Genomic DNA, 26,605 nt, shown 5'->3' on the forward strand with positions numbered 1-26,605 from the left:
CCTCCGTTTGGCTGCCTGAGGGAACTCTAAACTATGGATCTGACATCATCACCCTGCTGTGTCCCTTTAACAGTTCCCCATTATCTGAGGGGAAAGCCTAAATTCACAGTGGCCCACAAGGCCCTATCTCACCAGCCTGATCTCTCTCTCTCTCTCTCTCTCTCTCTCTCAAATCTCCCCCCAAATGCCACTTTTGCTCTAACTATAGCCAACATCTTATTCTTTTTAGGACTATGCCATCTTCCAATGCCACATTTGTGTCCTCATGTTATGTCCTCACCCTGAAATGTTCTCTCTTCCAGTTTTTGTCCCTCTTGCTTTTTCTTCACCCTTTTTTTTTTTTTGAGACAACGTCTTGCTCTATCACCCAGGCCAGAGTGCAGCCTTGACCTCCCAGGCTCAAGTGATACTCCCGTCTCAGCCTCTTGAATAGCTGAAATCACAGGTGTGTACTACTATGCCTGGCTAATTTGTTTCTTTATTCTGTAATGACAGGGTCTCCCTATGTTGCCCAGGCTGGTCTCAAATTCCTGGACTCAAGAGATCTTCTTGCCTTGGCCTCACAAAGTGCTGGGATTACAGGCATGAGCCACCAGGCATAGCCTTATCTTTTTTCTTGAATAAGAATCTCACCGGCCGGGCGCGGTGGCTCAAGCCTGTAATCCCAGCACTTTGGGAGGCCGAGACGGGTGGATCACGAGGTCAGGAGATCGAGACCATCCTGGCTAACACGGTGAAACCCCGTCTCTACTAAAAAATACAAAAAACTAGCCGGGCGTGGTGGCGGGCGCCTGTAGTCCCAGCTACTCGGGAGGCTGAGGCAGGAGAATGGCGTAAACCCGGGAGGCGGAGCTTGCTGTGAGCTGAGATCCGGCCACTGCACTCCAGCCTGGGCGACAGAGCGAGACTCCGTCTCAAAAAAAAAAAAAAAAAAAAAGAATCTCACCTTGTCCCCTAGGCTGGAGTGCAGTGGTGTGATCTTGGCCCACTGCAGCTTCGACCTCCCTGGTTTAAGCAATCCTCCTGCCTCAGCCCCCACAAGTAGATGAAACTACAGGCATGCACCACCACACCCAGCTAATGTTTGTATTTTTTCTAGAGACGGGTTTTTACCATGTTGCCCAGGCTGGTCTTGAACTCCTGAGCTCAAGCAACCCATCTGCCTTGGCCTCCCAAAGTGCTAGGATTACAGGCATAAGCCACCACACCCCACCCTCTTTTAGCTCTTTAACGTTTTGCTTTTTTTACATCTTATTATGAAATGGTAAGCATTTGTGACAGAAAATTCAGAAAGTGTAGAAAAGAAAACCAACCATAGTCTCATCTCTCATAAGCAACAAACGTTAATATTTGGGCATAGTTCCTCCAGTCTCTTTGTTCATTTGCATTTTTCTTTTTATAACTGACAGCATTCTATACATTAACTCTTAAATTCATTTTTAAAAAAATTTTTTGAGACAGGATCTCTGTTGCCCAGGCTGGAGTACGGTGGCCCAAACGCAGCTCACTGCAGCCTCAACCTCCCAGGCTCAGTCTCCTGAGTAGCTGGAATCACAGGTACACACTAACATGCCCAACTAATTTTTAATTTTCTTGTGGAGACGGGGTCTCACTTTGTTTCCCAGGCTGGTCTCCAATTCATGGGCTCGAGTGATCCTCCCACCTTGGCCTCCCAAAGTATTGGGATAACAGGCGTGAGCCACTGTGTTTGGCCTGTGTTTGTCTTAAAATAGTCTTAAATACCAACCTGGGCAATATAATGAGATCCTGTCTCCACAAAAAGTAAAAGAATTTGCTGGGTGTGGTGGCATGTACCTGTAGTGCCAGGTACTTGAGAGGCTGAGGTGGGAGGATTGCTTGAGCCCGGGAGGTTGAGGCTTCGATGAACCATGATTGCACCACTGCCCTTGGGTCTGGTTGATACAGTAAGACCCATGATTGCACCACTGCCCTCAGGTCTGTATGATAGAGTAAGACCCTGTGTCATTTTTTTTTTAAAGATATTTAAAAAAACAACAACTTTTTTTTTTGAGATGGAGTCTCACTTTATTGCCCAGGCTGTAGTGTAATGGCACATTTTCGGCTCACTGCAACCTCTGCCACCTGGGTTCAAGTGATTCTGCCTCAGCCTCCCAGGTAGCTAGGACTACAGGCGTGTGCCACCACGTTCAGCTAATTTTTGTGTTTTTAGCACAGATGGGATCTCATCGTGTTGGCCAGGCTGGTCTCGAACTCCTGACCTCAGGTGATCCACCCACCTCGGCCTCTCAAAATGCTGGGATTACAGGCATGAACCACTGTGCCCAGCCAAAAAAGCTGTTTGAAAATATAGTTTAAACATTTTTAAAGAAAATTTTAGACTTACAGAAAAGTTGCAAAATGGTATAGAGAATTCCTGTATATTCTTCACCCAACTTCCCTTAATGTTAACATCTTTTATTTTATTTTATTTTATTTTATTTTATTTTATTTTATTTTATTATTATTATTATTATTATACTTTAAGTTCTAGGGTACATGTGCATAACGTGCAGGTTTGTTACATATGTATACTTGTGCCATGTTGGTGTGCTGCACCCATCAACTCGTCAGCACCCATCAACTCGTCATTTACATCAAGTATAACTCCCAATGCCATCCCTCCCCCCTCCCCCCTCCCCATGATAGGCCCCGGTGTGTGATGTTCCCCTTCCCGAATCCAAGTGATCTCATTGTTCAGTTCCCACCTATGAGTGAGAACATGCGGTGTTTGGTTTTCTGTTCTTGTGATAGAATGTTAACATCTTATAACCAAAGTACAATTACCAAAACTAAGACACTTTTTTTTCCACCATAAAGTTATTACTTTTCTCTTTGTAAATAATATTTTTTTGGGGGAAGATACTTTGAGACTGTACAAGTATCCTGCTTCTCCTTAAACTTTTGCCCATCAATTTTAGCATCCATCAGTGGATACTGCTTATAGTTATTATTACTGTGATATTCTTATCATGATTTTCTATTTCCTTATTCCTTACATTTTACAATGGGAATTATTCTGTAAAGTAAAGTTGTACTTTCTCCTCAATTTATTTATACGGTATGGACTCAAAGATTTTTATTTAACCATTGGGTTTTAATCTAGTACTATCATAATATAGTACTGTGCTTAATCCAGTACTATTCTTATTTATTTTGTTGCTCAAATTGGCCATAGGGGGCTCTTTCAGTTTGGCTGTCATGCCCTTTCAGCAAGATCCCCATCTTTTTTTGTGGGGGGGTGCTTCATTACTTTTTAGCATAATTTGTGTCTTACCTCTCCCAGCTCTGGAATCCACTATTTTTCCAAGGAGCCACAATTTCTTTTGTTGGAGAATAGTATTTAGAGAACAAGGTCTACAACTTGTATTTTGGAGTAAAAAACATGGATATTACTGACAGCTAAGTATACAGATTTTTTTTTCGGTAAGTTTAAAGTAAACACACTGCCACCAATTTTTCCAGTTCTACTAAATCACATTTCAATTCAAATGGATTATCATTCATCTATCTTTGTCTTTATTCTTCCCTCCATCCTTCTCTCTCTTCCTTTCTCTTTCCTTTTATTCTTACTTTCTCTTGAAATATAATGGGAAAATGTACCTCATTGACTCTTCAATCCAGGTGAGTTTGGATAGTTCTTTCATTCATTCAATAAAAATTTAGTGATTCCAAATGAGTCAGGCTCTAGGCAATAGAGACATCCTCTTTTGGTTAATATTTTCATGGAATGTCGTTTTCCATTTTCTCACTTTCATTCTATTGGTATTGTTGGATCTAAAATGAGTCTCTGTGGACAGCATATAGTTGGATCATGTCTTTTTATCTATTCTTTTAATCTCTGTCTTTTGATTAGAGATTTTAATCCATTTATATTTAATTACTGATAAGAAGGGACTTCTGTTATTTTGCTATGTTTTCTACATTATGGCTTTTTAGTTCCTCACTTTCTTTTAATTTTCACATTACTGTCCTTTGTGTTTAGTTGTTTTTTTGTTTTTGGAGAGAAATGTTTAAATTCCTTTCTCATTTCTCTGTGTGTGTGTGTGTGTGTGTGTGTGTGTATTTTTTCTGTTGCTCAGGTTGGAGTGCAGTGGCATGAACATGGGTCACTGCAGCCTTAACCTCCTGGGCTCAATTGATCCTCCTGCTTCAGCCTCCTGAGTAGTTGGGACTAAAGGCACAGGCATATGCCACCATCTCCAGCTAACTTTTGCATTTTTTTTGTAGTGACAAAATGCCTGGCTCCCAAAGGGGTAAAACAAGAAAAATGGAAGAGAAAAGAGGGCCCTTACCCTTTAAATCTCCTGAAGTCACTTCAGCTAAAGGCAGAGGGACTTGCAAGAATAGGAGGTACAACAACAATGGCTACCTCTTTGTATGCACTTCTGTGTTCAGAAGCAGACCATTTGTCTGAATAATGTCACTATAGACATGAGTATACAAATACCTGAGACCACCAATGTCAGTGGTCTGATTTTTAAAAATCAATTTTAATTACATAATTTTCAACATCTCATATGAGTCCCCACACTATTCTTGCATTTTAGAATTTCTCTTGTGTTCTCTCCTATTTATTTTTCCAAATGGATTGTTTTTCCAACTGCACTCCAAAAATGTCCATTAAAATTTTGATAAAAATTATAAAATAAATTACATAAATTAAATGTGAATAATTACCTTTTTGGGAAACCAAATATTTAATGTGTTCACTAAATTGTATCAATACAATTTCAAGCAAATGCCAATTGGAAGACCAAGCCCAGGAATTCATAGAGGAAATAATCTTCCAAATAATAAAGAGCACTAAGGTGATCTTCCACTTCAGCCACACTACTAGTAGCTATAAGAGTGTAAGCCAGGCAGTATTATCCAGATTACTGAGTGTTTACCGCAGCATCAATTTTCAGAATTCTCTGGACAGTTTCATTTGCTAGGGTCAGAGCAATAAATGAAATCACAAAAGTTGGGCAATCAATCAGTTCCTCCAAAATGGAAATACCACCCTTTTGATATTAATGCCTGTAATTTTTTTCTTTTTAGGCATGTTGATTTCTTAGTTCTGTTACTGTAGAAATGAGATTCAATGCCAGCATTTTCAGCTAGTGTAGTTGGAATGACTTCCATAGCATCTGCAAAATATGAACACAGGAAAATTCCATACCACTCAATGTTCACAAACATTCAGTTAACCATAGGGCCAATTCTATTGGAGCACCACTTCCTGCAGTAAGAACTCTCTTCACCAAACAGCAAATAACACATAGCACATCACGAATGGAGGGCTCAATTCTTCAGTCCTATGACAATTTTAACTGTTTTTCCAGCACTTATACAGCCTGTAATCTTGAGCAGTTTTCCAGAACCATTTAAACTGACCTCAGCTAACTCGGCAAAAGCCAGCATGTCAGCGTGACTTGGTCAGTATGAGCAACTGGCTTGGTTCCAATTGTCTTACAAATGAATTCAACATCTTCTTTTTCAATATTCTTAACCAACATAATAATTTTGTTCAGGAAATGGCATGGAAGATCACTAGAAGCATCTCTAAAGTGTCCTGTATGAGAAGGACATTATAACCCATTTATAAAAGTTTGCTATACTAAACTTAAAATATACGCTGTCTCTCTCATAGCATTTAGTCCATCTGAACATTGTCAGAAACTGCTACTTGATTTCCGTATCTGTTGGGAGCAGATAAGCAAAACTGAATGTGCCCAATCTTAGCCTTTTCAAATTGGGTTATGCCAGAATTTACCCCTTTCTGGGTGAGAATAAGACCTCCCACCAACTCACAGTCATCAATTTTTCCACCAAGTTTCTTAACCGCAGTCATGTATTGCTTAACAATGGGGTACAATCTGAGAACGGCATTGTTAGGTCATTTTGTTGTGCAAACATCATAGAGTATACTTACACAAACCTAGGTGGTATAGCCTACTACACACATAGGTTACATAGTATAGCCTATTGCTTGGTAGGCTATAAACATGTACAGCATGTTACTGTATTGAATACTACATGTCTAAACATTGAAAAGGTATAGCAAATATATGGCATTATAACCACTGTCATATATGCAGTCTGCTGTTGACTGAAATACTGTTACATGGCACATGACTGTATGTTAATATCTCCAAGATTTATAGTAGTACCTGTGGTTGGATCACTTTCATCACTGCATTTACACTCTTTGGAGAAAGCAGATCTTGAATACTGAAAGACATCCTGTGAATTCAAAGAACTCGTGGCACTATTTAACAAAGTTTCTCTGTCATTCAGTTCCACAGGTTGAGATACGTAACTTAAGATCTCAATACCCTTTTCCAAAGACTTCTGGGATGACTTGGAAGTCATGGTTGGATGAATCCCTTTCTGAAGAAGCTCGGCCCAGGAACCCATGAGAGAGCCAGCAATAGTGCCTACTGATGCAGTACCATCTCCTGCTTCTGTGTCTTAGCTCCCCCAGCATTCTGTTGCTGGATGTGACACTTGCATTTGTTTCAGAATGGTGGCACCATCATTTGTAGTGGTCACATTGCCTTTTCCACCTTGAATTTTTTTCCCCATTCCTTTTGGTCCAAGGCTTGCTTTAATAGCATCAGCAACAGTTTTGGCTGTGATGTTGCTGAACCAGATCTCAGCCTGCTTGTCATGTCCCTGACAGGCACCCTTCACACACAGCTGGCAGCCCTGGTGGGTGCCCTGCTCCATGGTCCAAATAACGTCTTTACTTGGGCATGTTAACTAAAACTTTCTCCTTATGTGTTACATCTTGTTTTGTTTTTTGTTGCTTGTTTTGCTGTCAGGTTCTAAAGATGTGCTCCTTTAGGGTTAGGCAAAGGCTCCAGGATGGCTATGGAATTCCACTAGGGAGCTAGGGGGCCACAAGAATCTACCAGCTGGGGGACTTTGGCCAAGTTACTTTAAACCATAGTTCTCAAAGTGTGATCTCCAGACCGGCATCATCAGCCACACCTTGGAACCTGTTACAAATACAAATTCTTGGGCCCTGTTGGAGACCTATTGAATAAGAAACTGGGAGTGGGGCTTAGCCGTTTATGTTGAACAAACAAACCCTCAAGATGATACTGATGAATACTTAAGTTTGAGAAATACTGTGTTAAACCATATTTCTTAACCTTGGCTGCACAGTAGAGCCACCTAAGGAGCTTTTCTCTATCCACCCCTATTCTGATTGGTCTGGAAGGGGACCAGTGACAGGAATCTTGATTCTAATGCATAACCAGAGTTGAGAACCACAGCTCTGAACTTGTTTGTGTATAAAATGGGGGAAAATAATACTTACCTCTTAGGGCTGTTGTAGGGATTAAGTGATGTAATTTACAGTAAGAATGAAGCAGGCTGGTGGCTCACGCTTGTAATCCCAGTGCTTCGGGAGGCCGAGGCAGGTGGATCACTTGAGGTCAGGAGTTAGAGACCAGCCTGGCCAACATGGCAAAACCCCATCTCTACTAAAAACACACAAAAAAATTAGCCGGGCGTGGTGTTGGGCGCCTGTAGTCCCAGCTACTCCGGAGGCTGAGGCAGGAGAATGGTGTGAACCCGGAAGGCAGAGCTTGCAGTGAGCCGAGATTGCACCACTGCACTCCAGCCTGGGAGACAGAGCGAGACTCTGTCTCAAACAAACAAACAAACAAACACCAGAAAACTAGCTGGGTGTGATAGCGCACGCCTGTAGTCCCAGCTACTTGGGAGGCTGAGACAGGAAAATCTCTTGAACCTGGGAGGTGGTTGTTGCAGTGAGCCAAGATTGTGCCACTGCACTCCAGCCTTGGCAACAGAGCAAGACACTGTCTCAAAAAAAAAAAAAAAAAAAAAAAAGTGAAGCAGAGTGTCTAGCAAATGGTGAAGCACTTGACAAATGATAGTTACTGGTATAATAATACTCAGAGAGATTAGAGCTACATCACGAGGTCATGAAAAGACAGTGGGACTTTGAGGGCTCAGTGTTGGTTTATTCAGGTTATGACGCTGAGGTTGCGAGGCCATGCACTACAGCTATCACTAAGCAGAGTTTTTATGGTTGCTTGTGGGTCTTTGTTCATGCCATTTGCTTCAACCCTTTCTCTCTGCTTGTGGAAATCTTACATTAAGAGTGTGATGAAAGGTACAGGGTTTGTCACCTACCAGGGATGGAGAATAGAAATGAAAGAAGGTACATGCTCTAGAGTCAGCAGTTTGAATTTAAAACTTCAGTCTAGATATTTATAGCTGGGTGATCTTGGACATTGGTCTCCTTATCTGCAAAATGGGGATACTTATCATATGGGGGGGGTCAAATAAGATATAGCCTGCAAAGCACAATGTATTCAACACTCCAGAAAAGCTGGCCTTATCTGCATTTATTGCTTTCCTGCTTGGGAAGTCATTCCTGATGATGCAGACATTGACCTCTTTTATCTCTAACCCTCTTATTAAATATTAACTTGTTTGGCGCTTAACCCACTGGCTATTTCTCACAGATATTCTCAGACTGGAGCTCTTTTTAGATTAATCTGTATCCTTAGACTTTCAATTTCTGTTTAGAATAGTTTTTATTCTAAACTCAACGGGCCAATTGTTTGTGGCTCTATTGGGAAAATGATTCTGCACTGAGCACCATTTAGATTGTCTTACTGAGACAAGGCTAGGTGGAGCTCAGTCTTCTGCGACAGGGACACAGAAAGTTCTCCATAAATGAATCCGTCCTTTCAGAAAACACATATTTCCTTAAGTAGAATGAAAAAGGTCTTAGAATCTACATTGGTTTAACTCTAGTTTCTACTTTAATGTGAACCTGTAATATTGCCACATCTCCAATTGTTACAAAATTGCATCTGGCTAGTTTTATAACACTTCTATTTTGCTGCTTTTATGGCATTTAAAAAACATTTCACTGTTTTAAGTTCAGCATAAATGTTTTACTGTTTTTCCAGTTATCTTAATATCCAGGGCCGGGCAGTCTCTCTGTTTTATCTGTCTCCTTGAATGTAATACTGTTTGTTTTGCTGATTCTCTCTCTCTCATTTTTTTTCTTCTAAGAAATGCTTTCTTCTGAACTTTTCTTGAGTACTTAAGGAAAGCCACGAAGACAGGGTTGGCAGGATAACAGATGTTTCCCCCTATTTATTGCTCCTGAAGTTTGTTCCCTGCTTTAAATCTCTAAAATTAGGCACACAGGATCTTTGGGAGGAATGTGTGAGTAAAGAGAGACGGGGTGAAGCAGGCAGAATTTCAAATTTTGATTTATTCTTTCTTGGAAGATGATTTATAAATACAAGCATTATGGTTATATATGTTTAAATATATGATGCCTTATGTTTATCTTAAAACACACACATACATGGTGCTTAAAAAAATAAACTTCTGGAGCCCATAATTACATAAATAATAAGATGTTACCTGTCATCTACCTCCTCTTCCTGAACCTATCATGTTGCTTGTAAATGTGGGGAACTTTGTATTTTTAGGAGATATGTGTCAACGCTGCCACAGAAAATTGTGCTAGTAACACAGAGTAGTACTTACTAGTCACACAATGCGCTATATATAAAAGTTTTTAACATTTTATAATTTACAGAGTCCTTTTCACAGATATCTTATTTCATTAATCCAGTGAAGTATTATGATTTTATAGAGAAGGAGAAGGTAACTGACGTAAGGTCACACAACCAGTAAGTACACTATATCACAAACCTGTGATTTTTGAATCTAAAACCCAGTCTTTTTACTATGTTATGCTGAAATCGAGAGCAAAATGGTCTATGCACAGTGATCCCCACACGTTAGAAAGCACCAATAGTTAGGCTTTGACCAGAGAAATCCAATTAAACAAACTGGCTAGTCTAAACTTGGAGTTAAAGATTTTTTTCTGATTACACTTAGTCAACATCTTTTTTTTTTTTTGAGACGGAGTCTTGCTCCGTTGCCCAGGCTGGAGTGCAGTGGCGCAATCTCGGCTCACTGCAAGCTCCGCCTCCCGGGTTCATGCCATTCTCCTGCCTCAGTCTCCCAAGTAGCTGGGACTACAGGCACCCGCCACCATGCCTGGCTAATTTTTTGTATTTTTAGTAGAGACGGGGTTTCACCGTGGTCTTGATCTCCTGACCTTGTGATCTGCCCGCCTTGGCCTCCCAAAGTGCTGAGATTACAAGTGTGAGCCACTGCGCCTGGCCTTAGTCATCATCTTAACCATTGGTCACTGTTGTCCTGAAATTTGTTGACTTCCCTGGTGTCAAGGGTTAACTTTTCCTTATCTTCTATTAGTATGTTCCAACTGGTCCATCGTACTTTCTGTCAGGCTGTTTTGAGTCACACAGCTTGCTCTGTCAATTGAAGGTATTGCTTATGTACAAATTTATTTTAGCTTTCATTTCTGATTTTCAGCCTGGAGCAGTGGCACACTCATCTACTGCTGTGTTATCTACAAACTTCCCTGTCAACCATTGCCAAGGCTCACTGCAGGGTCAGGGTCTGAGATCTCACTGCAGCTCTTCCATTGGCAAACCAATACATTGATTCTTTACTTGTTTTCTGATTCAGGTCTGCTGTTAGAGTGTAATGCAGTTACTGTCTTTAAAATATCATGCTAATTCTCTTAAGTTCCTCTTACATTCAGATCTTTTCCAAAAGCTGGAGATCACGTAATTCAAACATCTACTTAGCTACACTGGGTTCAGGCTGAGAGCCTGTTTCTCAGCCCAACATCCTGGGGTAATCATCCACCTACACCTGGCTCAGCTGCATTGGCCAAGAATAACAGTGCATCTGCACTTTTCTAAGCACGTTTCTGAGATCTTGCCAATACTTTGTAATACACACATGCTCATTCACACAATCTTAGGGACTAAGTCTATTTGTCTGTGTATCCTCTACAACTATCATGTGTCAGGCACATGGCAGGTGCTCAGTAAAAAGTTCTAAAAGGGCTGGGCGTGGTGATCATGCCTGTAATCCCAGCATTTTGGGAGTCTGAGGCGGGTGGATCAGGAGGTCAAGAGATTGAGACCATCCTGGCTAACACAGTGAAACACTGTCTCTACTAAAAATACAAAAAATTAGCCAGGCATGGTGGCGGGCGCCTGTAGTCCCAGCTACTTGGGAGGCTGAGGCAGGAGAAAGGCGTGAACCTGGGAGGCGGAGCTTGCAGTGAGCTGAGATCGCGCCACTGCACTCCAGCCTGGGAGACAGAGTGAGACTCCATCTCAAAAAAAAAAAAAAAGGTTCTAAATGAATGAATTCTCCTGCTGGAATTCACTTCTATCACATACATACAAACCACCCAATTTTAGTTTTTTTTTTTTTTTAACAGGCTATAAAATAGGCCCTAGCCATACCATCTGGATTAGGTATCTTTAAAAGTAGCATTCATTTAAACATATGTACTGGGATTCTTTCTACTTCAGGAATCATTCAGTGTTACAGAGAAAGAAAACTGGCTGGAGTAGCTGCTACACACACTCCAATAAATACTACTGCACTAAAATACTTTTATATTTTGAATATTTTTTGAATAATACATAATTTGAATATTGACACTATTGTACACTTAAATATGGTTAAGATCATTAATTTTATGTTTTTACCGGACATGCTAAAGATTCAGAACAATTCTTGGGAAAAAAAAATCAGAGAAGCCTTCACAATTTTTTTTTTTTTTTGAGACGGAGTCTTGCTTTATCGCCCAGGCTGGAGTGCAGTGGCACGATCTCAGCTTACTGCAAGCTCTGCCTCCAGGGTTCATGCCATTCTCCTGCCTCAGCCTCCTGAGTACCTGGGACTACAGGTGCCTGCCACCACACTCGGCTAATTTTTTGTATTTTTTAGTACAGATGGGGTTTCACCGTGTTAGCCAGAATGGTCTTGATCTCCTGACCTCGTGATCCACCCGCCTCGGCCTCCCAAAGTGCTAGGATTACAGGCCTGAGCCACCGTGCCCGGCCAAGCCTTCACAATTTCTTTGAAAACTCATTGCTGGAATACAATAAAACCAGCAGTGAGCTACTCAAATCTATACAACAATCATCTCTCATAGAACTTCTAGTTATGTTCAAGCTTTTCCACAGAATCTGCAAAGCCCTTCATGATCTGGCCTCTGTTTTCTTATGGCCAATCATGAACAAATCATTATTCCTTGGACAGACAATTTCTTCATACCTAGGGCTTTGCAAATGGTACTCTCTGCCTCAAACACCTTTCTCACCATTTTCCTTTTGGCGACCTCTTATTTATCCTTCAAGGTTCAGCCTAAATAACTTTTTTTTTTTTTTTTGAGACGGAGTCTTGCTCTGTTGCCAGGTTGGAGTGCAGTGGCGTTCTCAACTCACCGCAACCTCTGCCTCCCGGATTCAAGCGATTCTCTTGCCTCAGTCTCCCGAGTAGCTGAGATTACAGGTGCATGCCACGACGCCCAGCTAATTTTTATATTTTTAGTAGACGGGGTTTCACCATGTTGGCCAAAATGGTCTCAATCTCTTGACCTTGTGATCCACCCGCTTCGGCCTCCCAAAGCGTTAGGATTATAGGCGTGAGCCACCATGCCCGACTTAAACATCATTTCTTTAGGGACGCTTTATTTAAATTCCCTAATGTGGTTTGGGCTTCTGGCTATCTCTCTCTGCATTCATCCATCCATCCATCTATGCTCTTACAGAAGTCTGACTTTTTCCTTTGTAGCATGTAATACAATTGTATGTAATTATGTAATATTAGTCCCTCCCACAAGATTGAAACTTACATGAGGTAGGGAGTATTTGCTAACCACTTGTATTACCAGGGCCCCAATATCTTGTATAGAGCAGGTATTCAATACTTCCTTTTAAAAGATACTTACCCTACAAATTCATCTTAATAGATTTCTCAAAGGAGTAGGTGAAGACACACAGAAAGTTTGTGAGCTTGGTGGTGGAGACAGTGGCTGAAGGGCCCAAGATGAAAGAAGTTTAGGGCTGGGTGAGTGAGTAAGCAAAAAGGGAGAAATGAGGACACTATAGGACGCTCACTTAATGAGGTTTCCCCTCCATTCCCCCACCATCCCACCCCACCCCAAACAAATCGTCAAACAATAACTTAGGTATTTATTTCATTAGAGAATCAGGTAAACCTCACATTACATGGCCAAGGCCAAAATAATTGTGCACAGTTAGAATGTGTTCAAGAAACCAGCCACAATGTAACCGGATTAGATTTCAACAAGGAGATGACAGTGCTCCTCCAAATAACCTTCATTTAGGAAGATGACATTCCTCCAATATGTGGAAAGACAATAAATGCACTTTCTTTTCTCTGCCACTGAGGAAGAAATTCTCCCTCTTGAGGGACCAACACTATTTCCTTTTTGATGCTCTTTTCCCTTCTCCTTTCTTTGGTTTCTCCTTTCCACGAAGCTTCTTTAGTCGTTTCTGCTCATCCATAAAATCCTGATGCTCATCTCTGAATGAAGAAGGAAAAAATAATTAACCAGTTATTTTTACGAGAGTAGAAAAGTACACTGATCTAGCGCTGTTTTCTTGGGTCATTCTGGTTATCAATCTTTGACTTTTACAAGTTGGCCACATACATGCTCAGCTTGGTGTACAAAAAGTACAGGGAGTCCCTATCATAGAGATGCGGTGTATTCCAAAAGTTCGCTTATGAGTCCGTTTCCCCTCACAGAAACAATGCCACAAGCTGCAGTGAAATTCCCAGGCCAGCCTATGTAAACCTACATAACAATGACGCAATACTAGTGATTACCCCGAATTTCCCTGCAACACTAAGACTAAACACAGAGAGGAGAAAAAGTGGGCATCAGCTTCAATAGCTACACAGAGACCCTGACTGCCCTAGGAACTAGCATCTACTCAGAATGGGGTGAGGTCTAGAGGAAGCTCAGCCTGGCCAACATGGTGAAACCTTAGTGGCAGTAGGTAACTCCCACAAAAAGGCTGCTGGGGAAAGGCTCAGGCAGAAGAAGCCAAATCAAAAGACAGATACTAAAGGAATCAAAGCAGCCAGGACTATGTAAGTATGGGGATGGAATAGAAGTTGATGATTGCTTATACTATAAAAAAAAAGTCTACATCTTAAGCCCAGATACCTAAAGAATGGTATGGTGTTTAAACATGTAAGCTCTGGATCCCATGTGAGCCTGGGTTCAAATCATGGCTCCACCATTTACTAGATCTGTCACCTTGGATAAGTGGCCTTACCTCCCTGCACCTTAGTTTCCTCACCTGTAAAGTATGGATAATAACAGTGTATGAATCAAAGTAAGAGAGGGGTTTGCTGAGCTTAAGTTTTAACTCTCTAGGCTATCCATGAACATCACGGACAGTATACAACTCTTTGGGATTAGTGGTGAGTGTCCCCAAATAATTCTCAACAGTGCATCTGCTGTAATTCTTCTAAAATATATGTCAGCTCATGCCACTCCTGTTCATAGCCCCACAAATGGTTCCCCATTTCAACCAGAGCAAGTGCCATCGTCCTTACTACGGCCTCACAGCCGCTTGCAGCCTATCTCCAGTCCCACACCCCGTAACCTGCACGCCTCCTGGAAAGGAACACTCCCACCTCAAGGCCTTTGCCGTGCTCTTGCCCCTCTGCCTCGCAAGCTCTTCCCCAAGTCCTACTCAGCTCATTCGCTACCTTCAATCCTCTGCTTAAACCTTGACTCCTCAACGAGGCTGACCCTGACTGTCCTGTTTCATCCTGTAATCTGGCCTCTCCCCACCCACTGCAGGCCCCGTCAGCATTCTGGATCCTGCTGAGCCGGCTCTACTATTTTTTTCCATAGCATGTTCAACTTTGTAACAGATCACATAATTTACTTATTTTTTTCCCCCTCTTCTGTCCCTCCCTCATTCTCGTCAACCGTTGGACAGAAAGATAGCTTTCTGGCGACTCTGTCTCTGTTGATGATACAAGCCGGGCACTTGGTTAACTGAATGAATCAATTGTTTCTGAGAACTGGTGCTTCCCTCCCTCTTTTGCAGGTCTCTGAATAATATTTTCTTTATTGGAGACGGTCTAGTTTCATCCTGCCTGATGCCACAGGAGGCCTAGCATTAAAGGTGTCATTTACCATACCTAGGGACTACATGAAAATAAGTTTTTCTATGGATACTTGAAGTAATTTTTCCCTGTCCCCAAAGATAGCTAAGTCTTTATTCTTCAAACAAATAGAGAGCAGCAGCAAAAAGATAAAATAACTGAATGTGATTTTTTCATGGGTTATAATCTCCTCAGGATACGTGCCTCCCAATATTTTATTTTGGGTTGTAATAAAATTAGTTTTTATTTTCTGAGCCCAGACTGATGGCAAGAGAGGTAGTCCCAAAGCAATTCCAAACATTCAAAACATGTCATAGATTGTAACCTCTGATATGTTAACCAAGCACATCTATTTTGTTCACTGCTGTTCCCCTAGTGCCATCTTAAGTGCCTGCACCTGGAAGGTACGTAAGAAATAGCCACTGGACAGTGAATGTACCAATCTTTAGTGATTTGGAATGAATGTTATGCTGTACTATTAATTCTATTGTATTAGAATAAATGGTTCCAAATAATTTTAGTATTGTTGCCCAAAGACAAGTCCAATTATAACTTGTTAAATTTTTAAAAAGATGGTATTTTAACTTTGTACAATTATGTACTATTTGAATTCTTTTGTAATGCGCATGTATTAGTTTGGTAATTAAAAAAAATAATTTTTTATTTTTGAGACCAAATCTCGCTCTGTTGCTGGAGTGCAGAGGCACAATCTCAGCTCACCGTAATCTCTGCCTCCTGAGTTCAAGCGATTCTCCTGCCCCCAGCCTCCCAAGTAGCTGGGATTACAGGAATGTACCACCATGCCCAGCTAATTTTTGTATTTTTAGTAGAGATGGGGTTTCACTATGTTGGCCAGGCTGTTCTAGAACTCCTGACCTCAAGTGGTCTGCCCACCTTGGCCTCCCAAAGTGCTGGGATTAAGCTGTGAACTATCGTACCTGGCCAAAAAAATAATTTAATGAAAAGGATCACAAAGGTATTTGATTTTTTTTTTTTTTGGAGATAGAGTCTTGCTTTGTCGCCCAGGCTGAAGTATAGTGGCATGATCTCGGCTCACTGCAACCTCCTTCTCGTGGGTTCAAGCAATTCTCCTGCCTCAGCCTCCCAAGTAGCTGGAATTACAGGAGTGTGACACCACGTCCAGCTAATTTTTGTATTTTCAGTAGAGATAGGGTTTCACCATGTTGGCCAAGCTAGTCTCAAACTCCTGACCTCAGGTAATCCGCCTGCCTCGGCCTCCCAAAGTGCTGGGATTACAGGCCTGAGCCATTGTGCCTGGCCTGATCTTTTTTCTTTTTAGAGATGCATACAGTCCTAAGCACCTACTTCCTAGACATACACACACATACAAACATATGGTGTAAAAAACCTGTGTGATTTACATATTATCCTTAATGGCAAACTATAGCTTATCCAGACCAAATTAATATATCAAAAAGGGTATAAAATAAAAATGCCAGAAGAGAGTAGGAAGAAATGGCAACAAAAATGCCACCAGAAGAGAAAGAAGGCTCCCACATACCAGTTAAGCAGCAGATCAAGTGTGGGTAAGGGATTCTGTTCATCTGACAACAAGAGCCCACTGCCCTGGTGGTGTTTCTGGGGCTTTCTTCCTCAGTACTTAGACCAGTTTTTCTCTGCATCTTTTTTTTTTTTTTTATCGAGACGGAGTTTCACTGTCGCCAGGCTGGAGTGAAGTGGCATGACCTCGGCTCACTGCAACCTCCACCTCCTGGGTTCAAGCAATTCTCCTGTAGCTGGGACTACAGGCATGCGCCACCACGCCCAGCTAATTTTTGTATTTTTAGTAGAGACGGGGTTTCACCAGGTTGGCCAGGATGGTCTTGATTTCTTGACCTCGTGATCCACCCACCAATCCCTCCCTAAGTGCTGGGATTACAGGCGTGAGCCACCGCGCCCGGCCTCTCGGCATCCTTTTTAGAGTGCTCTTAGATTAACAAATTATTAAACACTTCTCTACAGCTCAGTATCTATTCAACATTAGTCATGTTGTAGACATAATTAAAATATATCTTCCAACAAACATGAATTTCCTTTTTTTTTGGTCTCTCCATTATGGGTATTTTGAAAGAAGCCTTTCTCCTGCAAACTGTACCTTTTGAACTACCTGGGCTCTGTTATAAGAACAAAACTGCAAGGATAGAAAGGCTAAGTTTTTTCCTTTTCTGATCTACTAAAAAAAGGTCTCTCACAGGTCCCTCTTTGTGTTTGTCATCACCTGTAGAGTCCAAGAAATCGGAGTGTCTGCATGAGTTCAGTGTAAGTGTGGTGATCTGGATACCAGTCATAAGTCTCCTTCTTCTTGGCCAAGGGCAGTTCACTAAACAGTTTCACCACTTTCATAGACTTGGAATCAGTAGGCCTGACGACTTCACCAAATAGCCGGGCACTGAGACGAGACATGCGCAAGGCATATTCTGAAAGGGAGGACATTTCTTGAGTGGCAAGGAGTTAGAGTTCCTATAGAAAATGAGAAGAAAGATAAAGAGGTTAGGGTAAGAAATTCCAAGATTAGCTAATGAATACTTTAGAAAATGCAAACACAGCAAGCTGCTCATGGATCAGTGCCGTGTTGGCAGGATGTGCCTAGGAGTGGAGAAGTATCCACAGGCCAAATGGCTATTTCCTTTTCATGCTTTACAGCTGCGATTTTTACATTTTGTGTTTACATGCTATTACTTCCTTGCTGTATTGCCTCCTTTACAACCAACTATTTTGTGATTCACCAGGTTATTTACTGACAGTCAGTTTACCTATTTGTAGGCTGGGGATGAAGAAGACAGGGAAACAAGTTATCCTAGTCCAGCATTATTATACCTTCAGAAAACACCCACCTAAGCAATCTGCAGCATTAATATGCTGACTGCTTGCCATCAAAAGCTGTAATCATGGCAGAGACATAATTATGCTGTTGTGTTTATTATCAGTCCTTTGAACACTGTTCTCCTCAAGGGCTCCAGAAGGCTCTGAGAGCTGCTAATGAGTTATGAGGTCATTTGGCTTCTAGGTTACTGAACTGAATTTTGCCTAGAGACTGAGAGCCATTCGGGAAAAACAGACAGTAGCCCTATATAAATAAATCCAATAGCTCAAAAGATTCATTTTCTTCCTAAATAGAAGGCACGTATGAATTGTGAGGTTACTTGCTGTATCTTCCATCTTACATATTCTGCTTTAATGCAAACTAGCTAAGTTCTTATCAGCGGAAAACAGTAGCTTTTTCTTCAGAGGCACACAACACTGAAATAGGTATAAGAATGATATCCATGATATGAACAAATTACAGCTAATAGACATAAAAAACTATACAGGGGATACATAAAAATCAAGAAAGCTGCTGGTGGAATAACTATCTCAACTCAGTTTAGACCAGACGTAGGGGTTACTGTTGGCAGAATATGCCAATTTATGAGAAAGTTTAGTAGTGAGATGAGAATCTTTGCTGACTCAGAGACTATCCTGGGAAACAGTTCGGCTGAGATGAAAAGGTGCTGATATTTAAGCAGGAAAAAGACACAAACCTTGAAAAACCAATGGGAGAAATGTACCAAAAAACCCTCCCACATAAGAATGGTGCCAAGTGAATTTCAAAATAGTTCTTGCAAGAAAACAAACCGTGTTTAAATTAAGGAAGTTTCAATGCCTATTTCTTTCTTTCTTTTTTTTTTTTGAGACGGAATCTCGCTTTGTCGCCCAGGCTGGAGTGCAGTAGCGCGATCTCGGCTCACTGCAAGCTCCGCCTCCCGGGTTTACGCCATTCTCCTGCCTCAGCCTCCGGAGTAGCTGGGACTATAGGCGACCGCCACCTCGCCCGGCTAGTTTTTTTCGTATTTTTTAGTAGAGACAGGGTTTCACCATGTTAGCCAGGATGGTCTCGATCTCCTGACCTCGTGATCTGCCCGCCTCGGCCTCCCAAAGTGCTGGGATTACAGGCTTGAGCCACCGCGCCCGGCCTCAATGCCTATTTCAAGATCCATTAACAGAGGAGGCTGGCCATGGTAGCTCATGCCTATAATCCCATACTTTGAGAGGCTGAGATGGGAGGATTGCTTGAGGCCAAGACTTCAAGACCAGCCGAGGCAACATGGCAAAACCTTGTTCTTACAGAAAAAAAAAGAAAAGAAAATAAGAAAATCAGTCTGGTATGGTAGTGCACACCGGTAGTTCCAGCTATTTGTGGAGTCTGAGGAGGGGCATCGCTTGAGCAAGGAGTTTGAGGTTACACTGAGTTATGATTGCACCACTGTATTCTAGCCTGAGTGACAGAGCAAGATTGTGCGTCAAAAAAAAAAAAAAAAAAAAAAAAAAAAAGGCAGAGGCTGATCTCAAACCATTCAGAACACCTACCAAGCAGTCTTCGGTCAATAGTGCCACCTGAAGGCTGGCAATGGTAGAACTGTCAGATCCAATGTCCACCCCTCCCTTCCCACCATCTGCAGCCTGTTCTTCCTTTTCCATTCAGCATTCTCAGTTTCCTGATTCACTTCTTTCCCAACTCTGGTTGGGGGTGGGATTGTTAGGACTAGGGTTATAGTCTCAAGGTGAAAAAAAGTCATTTAACAGTTTAATGTATAAACAAACCAGTGCCATTAACCTCTAAAAAGCCTTGCAAAGGTCCAGAAGTCACCTAGTTTCTTTGCATGCTTTTTCTCCTTTGCCTTTTATCTTTTTCCAAACATTAGATTAAAAAACAACAGTTTCTTCATCAACTTTGTTTTGTTTTGCTTAATTACCATTGTGTCATCGGAATAGATTTCTGCTGTAATTGCAGAGTTTTTCCAGAGTATCTGTAAGCCGGTCTGGGAACTACCAGTTTGTTACAGTGTTTTCAGGCATCTGTTCTGAACTCCAAGTCCCTTTGTTTGTAAATGAAGAGGGAACAGGGATTCCTGAGGCCTAGGTTTGACTACTGGCTCTGTCACTTAATCCTTGGGTTATTGTGAACCGTTACTCATCCTCTCTAAACCTGAGTTTCCTTTTCTGAAAACAAAGCTTGCAGGACTAGTGCGAAAATGAGTAACAGTGGCACTCGGTAGAAATGGTAACTTACAAAAAAGAACAAGCCCAGAACTGTAAGTTTGGTTTTCATACGTTCTACATAGACACATTTATTTATTCCTTGTTCTTAATCATGTTAAAAAAAAAAAAAAAGAGAGAGACAGACAGATACATATTCCATACAGTAAAAACTTCGTGCCTCCCTGGAATGATGACCTCAGTTACAAAGACTGACAGACAGAGAAACAGGGAGGGGACCAGCACCTTGGTAACTTGCCAAGGTAGCCAGGAGGAGGAAGGGACTCAGTAGGACAGTAGTCACTGAAGCCATCACAGGATGCTGCTGTTATCTCCATGCCCATTTTGGAATGTGGCAAATTACTGGGATACATAACTTGTAAGTAAAAAGGTCACATTAGAATCGGCCGGAACATGGTTATATCATAAAATCCAAGTCCTAAAATTTTATGACAGAGAAAGGGAATAAGCCTCTTCAAACCTAAATCCCTTACTAGAAACAAAGGCCCAGGCTTGTTAAACAGGAGGAAACGGAAAGTGGTTTTAACAATTACCAATGACACTGCTTTGTTGTTTCCTTCCACAGGGCACAGACACATGTCTCTTACGAAGAATGACAGGCGAGCTTTTCTTACAATGTGTATGTCAATTACATTTTGATTCACATGAAACCATTCTCAGGGAGTACAAAACAAGTCACTTTAAGCGTTACCTTCCTTAAAATGTGAACTAAAGAAAACTGTACTATCATGAAATAAGTTAACTGGAACTGAAAATGCTAAGCAAAAACAAATTACTCAAATGTGCTAAGCAAAACAAATTAAGCTCACGTGAGAAGAAAATTCCCATATTTTTACTTTGGCATAAAAGGGCAAACTTCTTTGATCTTTTTGATAGGTCTGATGCATTTAAAAGATTATTTCAATAAGTGGCTTTGTATTAGGTTTGCCTTTTCTCTTTGAAAGGTAAAGATGAAGTGCAAGAGTTCTTAACCCGGATGTGCTTCAGCGTTCTGAAAACAGTGGAAGTGTAAATCTGTATGCTGATATGTGTATGTATGTGTGTCTGTAAATCGTTCTGGGAGAGAGCTTTCTCCAGTTTCCCAGAAACCATTGGTTAGCAGAACGCACCAGCTGCAGAATAAAAAAGCTGGTTGGAATCTCGCCTCTGCCTTTTAACGGTCACGTCGTTTTTTAAATGGTGCTTATTCTCTGCGAGGTTCTCTCATCGACCACACGAGGACAGTCATACTACCTGTGATGCGAAGCTAACATGCAAAATTCACGGCACAGTGCCTACCCTAATAACCATCAGGATCCAAGGAACTCACAGTGTACACACGTTGTCACAGAAACAATCTAAACATAAAAACAATCTCAACAGAATGCTTTTAAAAAAAAAAGCCCGGTACCGATTATTTTACGTAGTCACAGAGGCATCAATGGCAATAAAAGTGTATTAGCTGCATTCAGTTCAGCAAGAACAATCTTCAACTCCCTCCACCTGACTCGATCATGCCTGACTGTGATGGGAACTGTAGTAGTGTCAAGTTAACCGACGTTTGACTCGGGAGCGCATTTCACAAACATATTTCTTAAATATCACCTTACCGTACTTTTCTTACGGTGGTTACAAAATTAATCTGCAGCCCACCACCCAAAGCTACGGTGCAGAAGGCCGTGTGGTGAGCAGAGAAACTGAGCCTTCTACTGTTAACCCATCTGGAAGAGAGTAACTGCGCCTGAGAGGAAATTACAGCAGCGGAAACGCGGGTATCCTACGTTTAAGAAATCCCCCAACTGACGCAGGAAAAGGCCGACTTATTTGTGTGATGCACGTGAACCGCCCGAACTGATCAGTGATGAAATGGATTCGCCCTATTCCTGGCGACTCTACAAGGTTGGAGACCCCCGTAGACCTCTACAGTCATCTCCCCTCGCTGCAGACCCCCAAGATCACTGACAGTCTTACCTGGACCTGACCTTCCTCACCCACGCGCCCTCGTCCCGGAAGGCCCGCCTCCTACCCGGCTCCAAACTCGCGCAGGCAACTATTACGGGGAGCAGTAGAGAAACAGAAGCTTGGCGGCTAGAGCGGAGGCCTAGTGGACCCGGAGTTACTGGCTCCCCCTCCTGAGGCCTCCGAGGTGTACCTGGCGCCTGCGCAGTGAGGCTAGCGCCGTCGCCTGTGCTGAGGACCCGCTGGGGAGAGTTAGGGAGGGCTGGGGAGAGTTAGGGAGGTCTGGCTCTCTGGAAGGGCTTGCAGGGTTCGGTAGTATATTTTGTTGGGAATGGCTACAGACCTGCTCCCAAAAGCTCTGAAGCAATGGCGATGCGTGTGCCGTATGGTCTTTCTGACCGACTTTCGGCGCTATCCCACTCCCCTTCCATCTATCTGCTCATCCTCTAATAGTTAATTAGGATCACCAGCTGCAAGCCTTCCTTGCTACCCCTCCGCTGGGTTAGGGGCACTTTCCCCCATTGACTCAGGAGCTTCTTCAGGGAGTAGGGATGGAACGTTTGTCTCCTCGGTAATTATCTAGACCTCGCTGGGCAGATAGTAGAAAACACTGTATTTCACTCCATACTAAATCTGTTTTCAAGCAAGCCACGTCCCATAGGCATTGTATGCAGCACTTACTCAACGTTTGATAGTTTGGGTGAGGAAACAGTACTCGTTTCTGAGCATCGTTCAAGGCATTTTATAAATATTCCAAAACGTACCCTGGAATTAATATCGGCAGTGAGTTGCCTACCTAGTTGTGGATATTGTATTTACACCCTCTTTCCTCCTACAGAATTTACTTTTAAGTTAGAGTTTGACGTCTAATCAATCTATGCTATAGGATTTGCTTTTATTAAGTTAAGTTTTGACATGTTATCAACCTATATCATATAGTAAACAACCTTATAAATTTGGGTCTAGTGACTACATTTACGTTTACAAAGGGGTAGTGAGTATCCTATGCATGGCTGCAGTCCAAAAAAGAAGTCCTAAGGAGCGAAACTCTTGGGAGAAATTTCATCTTGTCTTTTGTACTTGTTTCTGTGGAGTTGGCTTGTTTTTATCTAATGGCTACTTAATCATATAAACAAGAAGACTTCCTTTACGTGTAAGCTGTAAATTTGGTTTAAAGCCAAATTTTAATTGGCTCGAGGCAAGAGCTATTTATATATATGTATATATATTTTATATATATGTGTGTATATATAATATATATATATTTGCATAAACCTTGTTGGCTTCGTCTTGTATATCCTTCCTGTTTTTCCTTTTTCACGAATGAATTATTGGTGTTATCAATGTTTTGTGAATTGCTGTAAGCTACCATGAATCTTTCTTGAAACATAGCTAGGTATATAGAGTTTCAGGTGACTGTTCAGGTACTTTGCACTATCGCTTTTATTAAGTCAATTTCATGGGGTTCGTATTAGTTTCCTGAGGTCGCTATAATAAAATACCACAAACTTGGTGTTGTAGCGCAACTGAAATCTATTCTCTCACATTTTTAGAGACCATTTATTCAAAATCAGCATCACTGGGCCAAAATCAAGATGTTGACAGGGCTGTGTTCCCTCCAGGGACTCTAGGGGAGAATCAGTTCTTTGATTCTTCCAGCTTCTGGTGGCTGCTGGCATTCATTGGCTTGTGGCCACATCACTTTAGACTTCAAGGCCAACATCTTCAAATCTCTGTTCCCTCTTCACATTCCCTTAACCGTGTGTGTCAGAATTCCCATTGCCTCCCTTTTAGGAATGTGTAATTGCATTTAGGATCCACGGAGCTAATCCAAAATACTCTCTCGATATGAAGAGCCTTAATTTAATCACATCTTCAAAGGCCTTTTCCCCGTATCTGGTAACATTTGTAGAATCTGTTATCTTTGGGGAACAGTTTCAACCTGCCACAGGATTGGAAGGAGCAAGCCCTTGAAATTGACCAATCAGAGACTGTCACTGGTCAATAGGAAAATTGGAATGTTAGGGATGGAAAAATGAAATGAATAGAATAAAATCGAACCTCCTATGGATATTAACTTCACCAGACCTTGGCTTACCCATTTACACCTCCAAGATAACACATTTTTGAGAGCAATTTTTATAATCACAGATTGCTCTATAAATCAGATATTGCCTTATATATTTCTGTTTTCTGTAGTCCTATGTTTTCCAATTATGTGCTGTGAATCATTAGTTGGCTGTGAAATCAATTTAATGAATAGAGAACAGCATTAAAAGAAAGACATTAGGATACAAAATATCAAAATGCATCACATGTAGTAGGGGTAACTTGTTTCATGAAACAATATGTATATGTGCATTGGATCATAATGTAACTATATTTCTTGCTGTCGGTTGGGTAAAATGGAAAGCCTCCACTTTAAGTGATTTCATTACTCATCATACTCTTTGGCAAATGTTCTTTGTCATTAGGCAGAGCAAGAATTAAAGCTACATCAACTTCAAGTTCTTATGGTGTGGCATAGTCCAAGAGGCAGGGGAAAATTTTTTGCTTTAAGTAAATCAATTTACAGATACCGTATTTTCATAAGTACTCTTTCTTAGCATCATGTAGGTTCTTTTCTACTTCTGCATTTACAACAGTTCTTGGACCTTACAAAAGAAAGGTATATCCATCACCCAAGGTGTGAGGGATATACCTTCCAGGATGACATATGAAAGGAAGATTCAAAATGTTTTGGAGGAAGCTTCCTCTAATGATCAATCAAGGCATTGTCAACCCTTCTTAGGCTTCATGTCCCTTCCCATCTTACATATATTCCACTTAACGGTGAAGTACGACTCTCAGAAATATGGTAATTGGTTTGTTGTGATTTTCTGAAATCAGATATACTGTGTGAATGTTAGTGGTAAGAGTGACAGTAATTTTCCTTTAATCATTAGATCTCTTCTGTCCTCTGTTGAAAAGTGCATTGCTTTTGAAGGAGAGTCTGGTGAGAGCAGAGCAAAGCAGCATTGAAGAAAGTATCGAAGCCAATGTTTTTCCCGAATATTTAAACCTAAGCAATTCTTTTCAGCTATTCTCAGTACTTCTCCATAAGATATATCATTATCTGGAAAGAAACACAGCTCTGAACAGCTGAAGTAGTGGAGCTTTGTGACAGATTTTTTTTTTTTTTTTCAACAGAGTCTCACTCTGTTGCCCAGGCTGGAGTGCAATGGCGTGATCTCGGCTCACTGCAACCTCTGTCTTCTGGGTTCAAGCGATTCTTGTGCCTCAGCCTCCTGAATAACTGGGATTACAGATACCTGCCACCACGCCCAGCTAATTTTTGTATTTTTAGTACAGACAGAATTTTGCCACGTTGGCCAGGCCAGTCTTAAACTCCTGACCTCAGGTGATCTGCCTGCCTCCGTCTCCCAGAGTGCTGAGATTACAGACATGAGCCACTGCTCCTGGTCATGACACTGATCATTGTAAATATCATACAGATTATTTTCAAGTACCTTCATATTTTTCACATTGCACTGGAATAAACTGTGCAAAAGTAATACATAATTGTATTTTAGATTTGGTGTGTGTTGTTTAATGAAGGTGAAAGTGTATTGTGATAATCACTGATACAGTTCACCAGATCTTTTCCATTTCCTTCTACTTTGGCTAGATTGTATTTCATGGGAATTTTGAGATTGGTTAGGACCATGTGACTCTTTCTGGCCAATGAGTTATGAGCAGATGTGAAGCGTCACCTTCTGATGAGGGTGGTTATTTACCCTGATGAAACTCCGGAGCTTTCCTTCCCCTCTGAGATAGAGAGTTGTTGCTCTGTCAGCCTGTGCTCCTGAATCATTATGAGGGGCTGATCCTGTTCTACCAGCCCATAATGGAAATAATAGCTTTTGTTAGAAATGAGCTGTTGTTGTTTTAATTCACATGCCTTTGTTTTAAGTCATACAAATTTGTTGTTTGTTATTGGAGCATGACCTAGCCTATCTTGTCTGATACACTTATTTTATCAAATTCTATTATGAAATAGAGAAATACTTCAATCCTGACTTCTTTCTGCCTCTTATTAACAAAAACAAAATTATGCTTTAGCTTCTAAGCTAATTACTTTTTAAATAGCATATTATTTTATTCTTCATTAAATATATAGGAAACATTTTGATTATGATTTCCAAAAAATTGTTTAGAGCTATTCTAGAATATGTATATATTATTCTTCTTCAGCTGTTCCTAAAAGCTGAAAACCAAAGTTCAGTATACACATAGACACTGAGGAAATCCTGTCTGTTATACTCTAATTCATAAATAACATTTATCTTGCACATTATGTTTTATTATTACGAAATAAGTAATGAGAAAAACCATAAAGATTTATTCTTAGTTTTATGGCGTATAATAAAAGTGGATAAACCAATTCTAATAGTTTTGATATCATTTAAATCTTGACTGCTTTTAATGTTTGAGGTTATGAGATGTATTTGATAATTTCCTAGCTTAAAAAACCTAAAAATACATATTCTAATACATTTAGTTGAGTTAAAAATGA

At 41.1% G+C, this 26,605-nt stretch overlaps 1 protein-coding gene and 2 pseudogenes across 3 annotated transcripts; all 3 read right to left on the minus strand.

Annotated features, from left to right (window-relative positions):
* Nucleotides 1-4,895: 4,895 nt before the first annotated feature.
* LOC103227026 (T-complex protein 1 subunit delta pseudogene) lies at nt 4,896-5,854 on the minus strand (annotated as a pseudogene).
* A 307-nt stretch (nt 5,855-6,161) lies between these two features.
* Nucleotides 6,162-6,732, minus strand: LOC140708538 (T-complex protein 1 subunit delta pseudogene; annotated as a pseudogene).
* Nucleotides 6,733-13,084: 6,352 nt separating this feature from the next.
* On the minus strand, nt 13,085-22,168 carry MRPS33 (mitochondrial ribosomal protein S33). 3 transcript variants are annotated; one of them, XM_007983172.3, is made up of 3 exons: nt 22,063-22,168; nt 17,294-17,535; nt 13,085-13,452 (listed from the first exon to the last, which is right to left on the minus strand). In XM_007983172.3, exons 2-3 carry the CDS (start codon nt 17,506-17,508, stop codon nt 13,347-13,349), a joined length of 321 nt encoding a protein of 106 aa, XP_007981363.1. In that variant the 5' UTR covers nt 17,509-17,535; nt 22,063-22,168; the 3' UTR covers nt 13,085-13,346. The 3 variants fall into 3 exon arrangements, with proteins under 3 accessions (XP_007981363.1, XP_007981364.1, XP_007981365.1); XM_007983173.3 differs by lacking the exon at nt 22,063-22,168 and adding an exon at nt 21,702-21,830; XM_007983174.3 differs by lacking the exon at nt 22,063-22,168 and adding an exon at nt 21,503-21,805.
* Nucleotides 22,169-26,605: the final 4,437 nt, after the last annotated feature.

Source organism: Chlorocebus sabaeus, chromosome 21 (assembly GCF_047675955.1).
Source record: "Chlorocebus sabaeus isolate Y175 chromosome 21, mChlSab1.0.hap1, whole genome shotgun sequence".
Classification (NCBI taxonomy): Eukaryota; Metazoa; Chordata; class Mammalia; order Primates; family Cercopithecidae; genus Chlorocebus; species Chlorocebus sabaeus.

Excerpts from the sequence above, each read along its gene's own strand:
- MRPS33 (XM_007983172.3), bottom strand. The coding sequence starts at position 17,508 with ATGTCCTCCCTTTCAGAATATGCCTTGCGCATGTCTCGTCTCAGTGCC. Across the intron at positions 13,453-17,293 it reads CGATTTCTTGGACTCTACAG|AGATGAGCATCAGGATTTTA; the intron begins GTGATGACAAAC and ends TTCTTCATTCAG.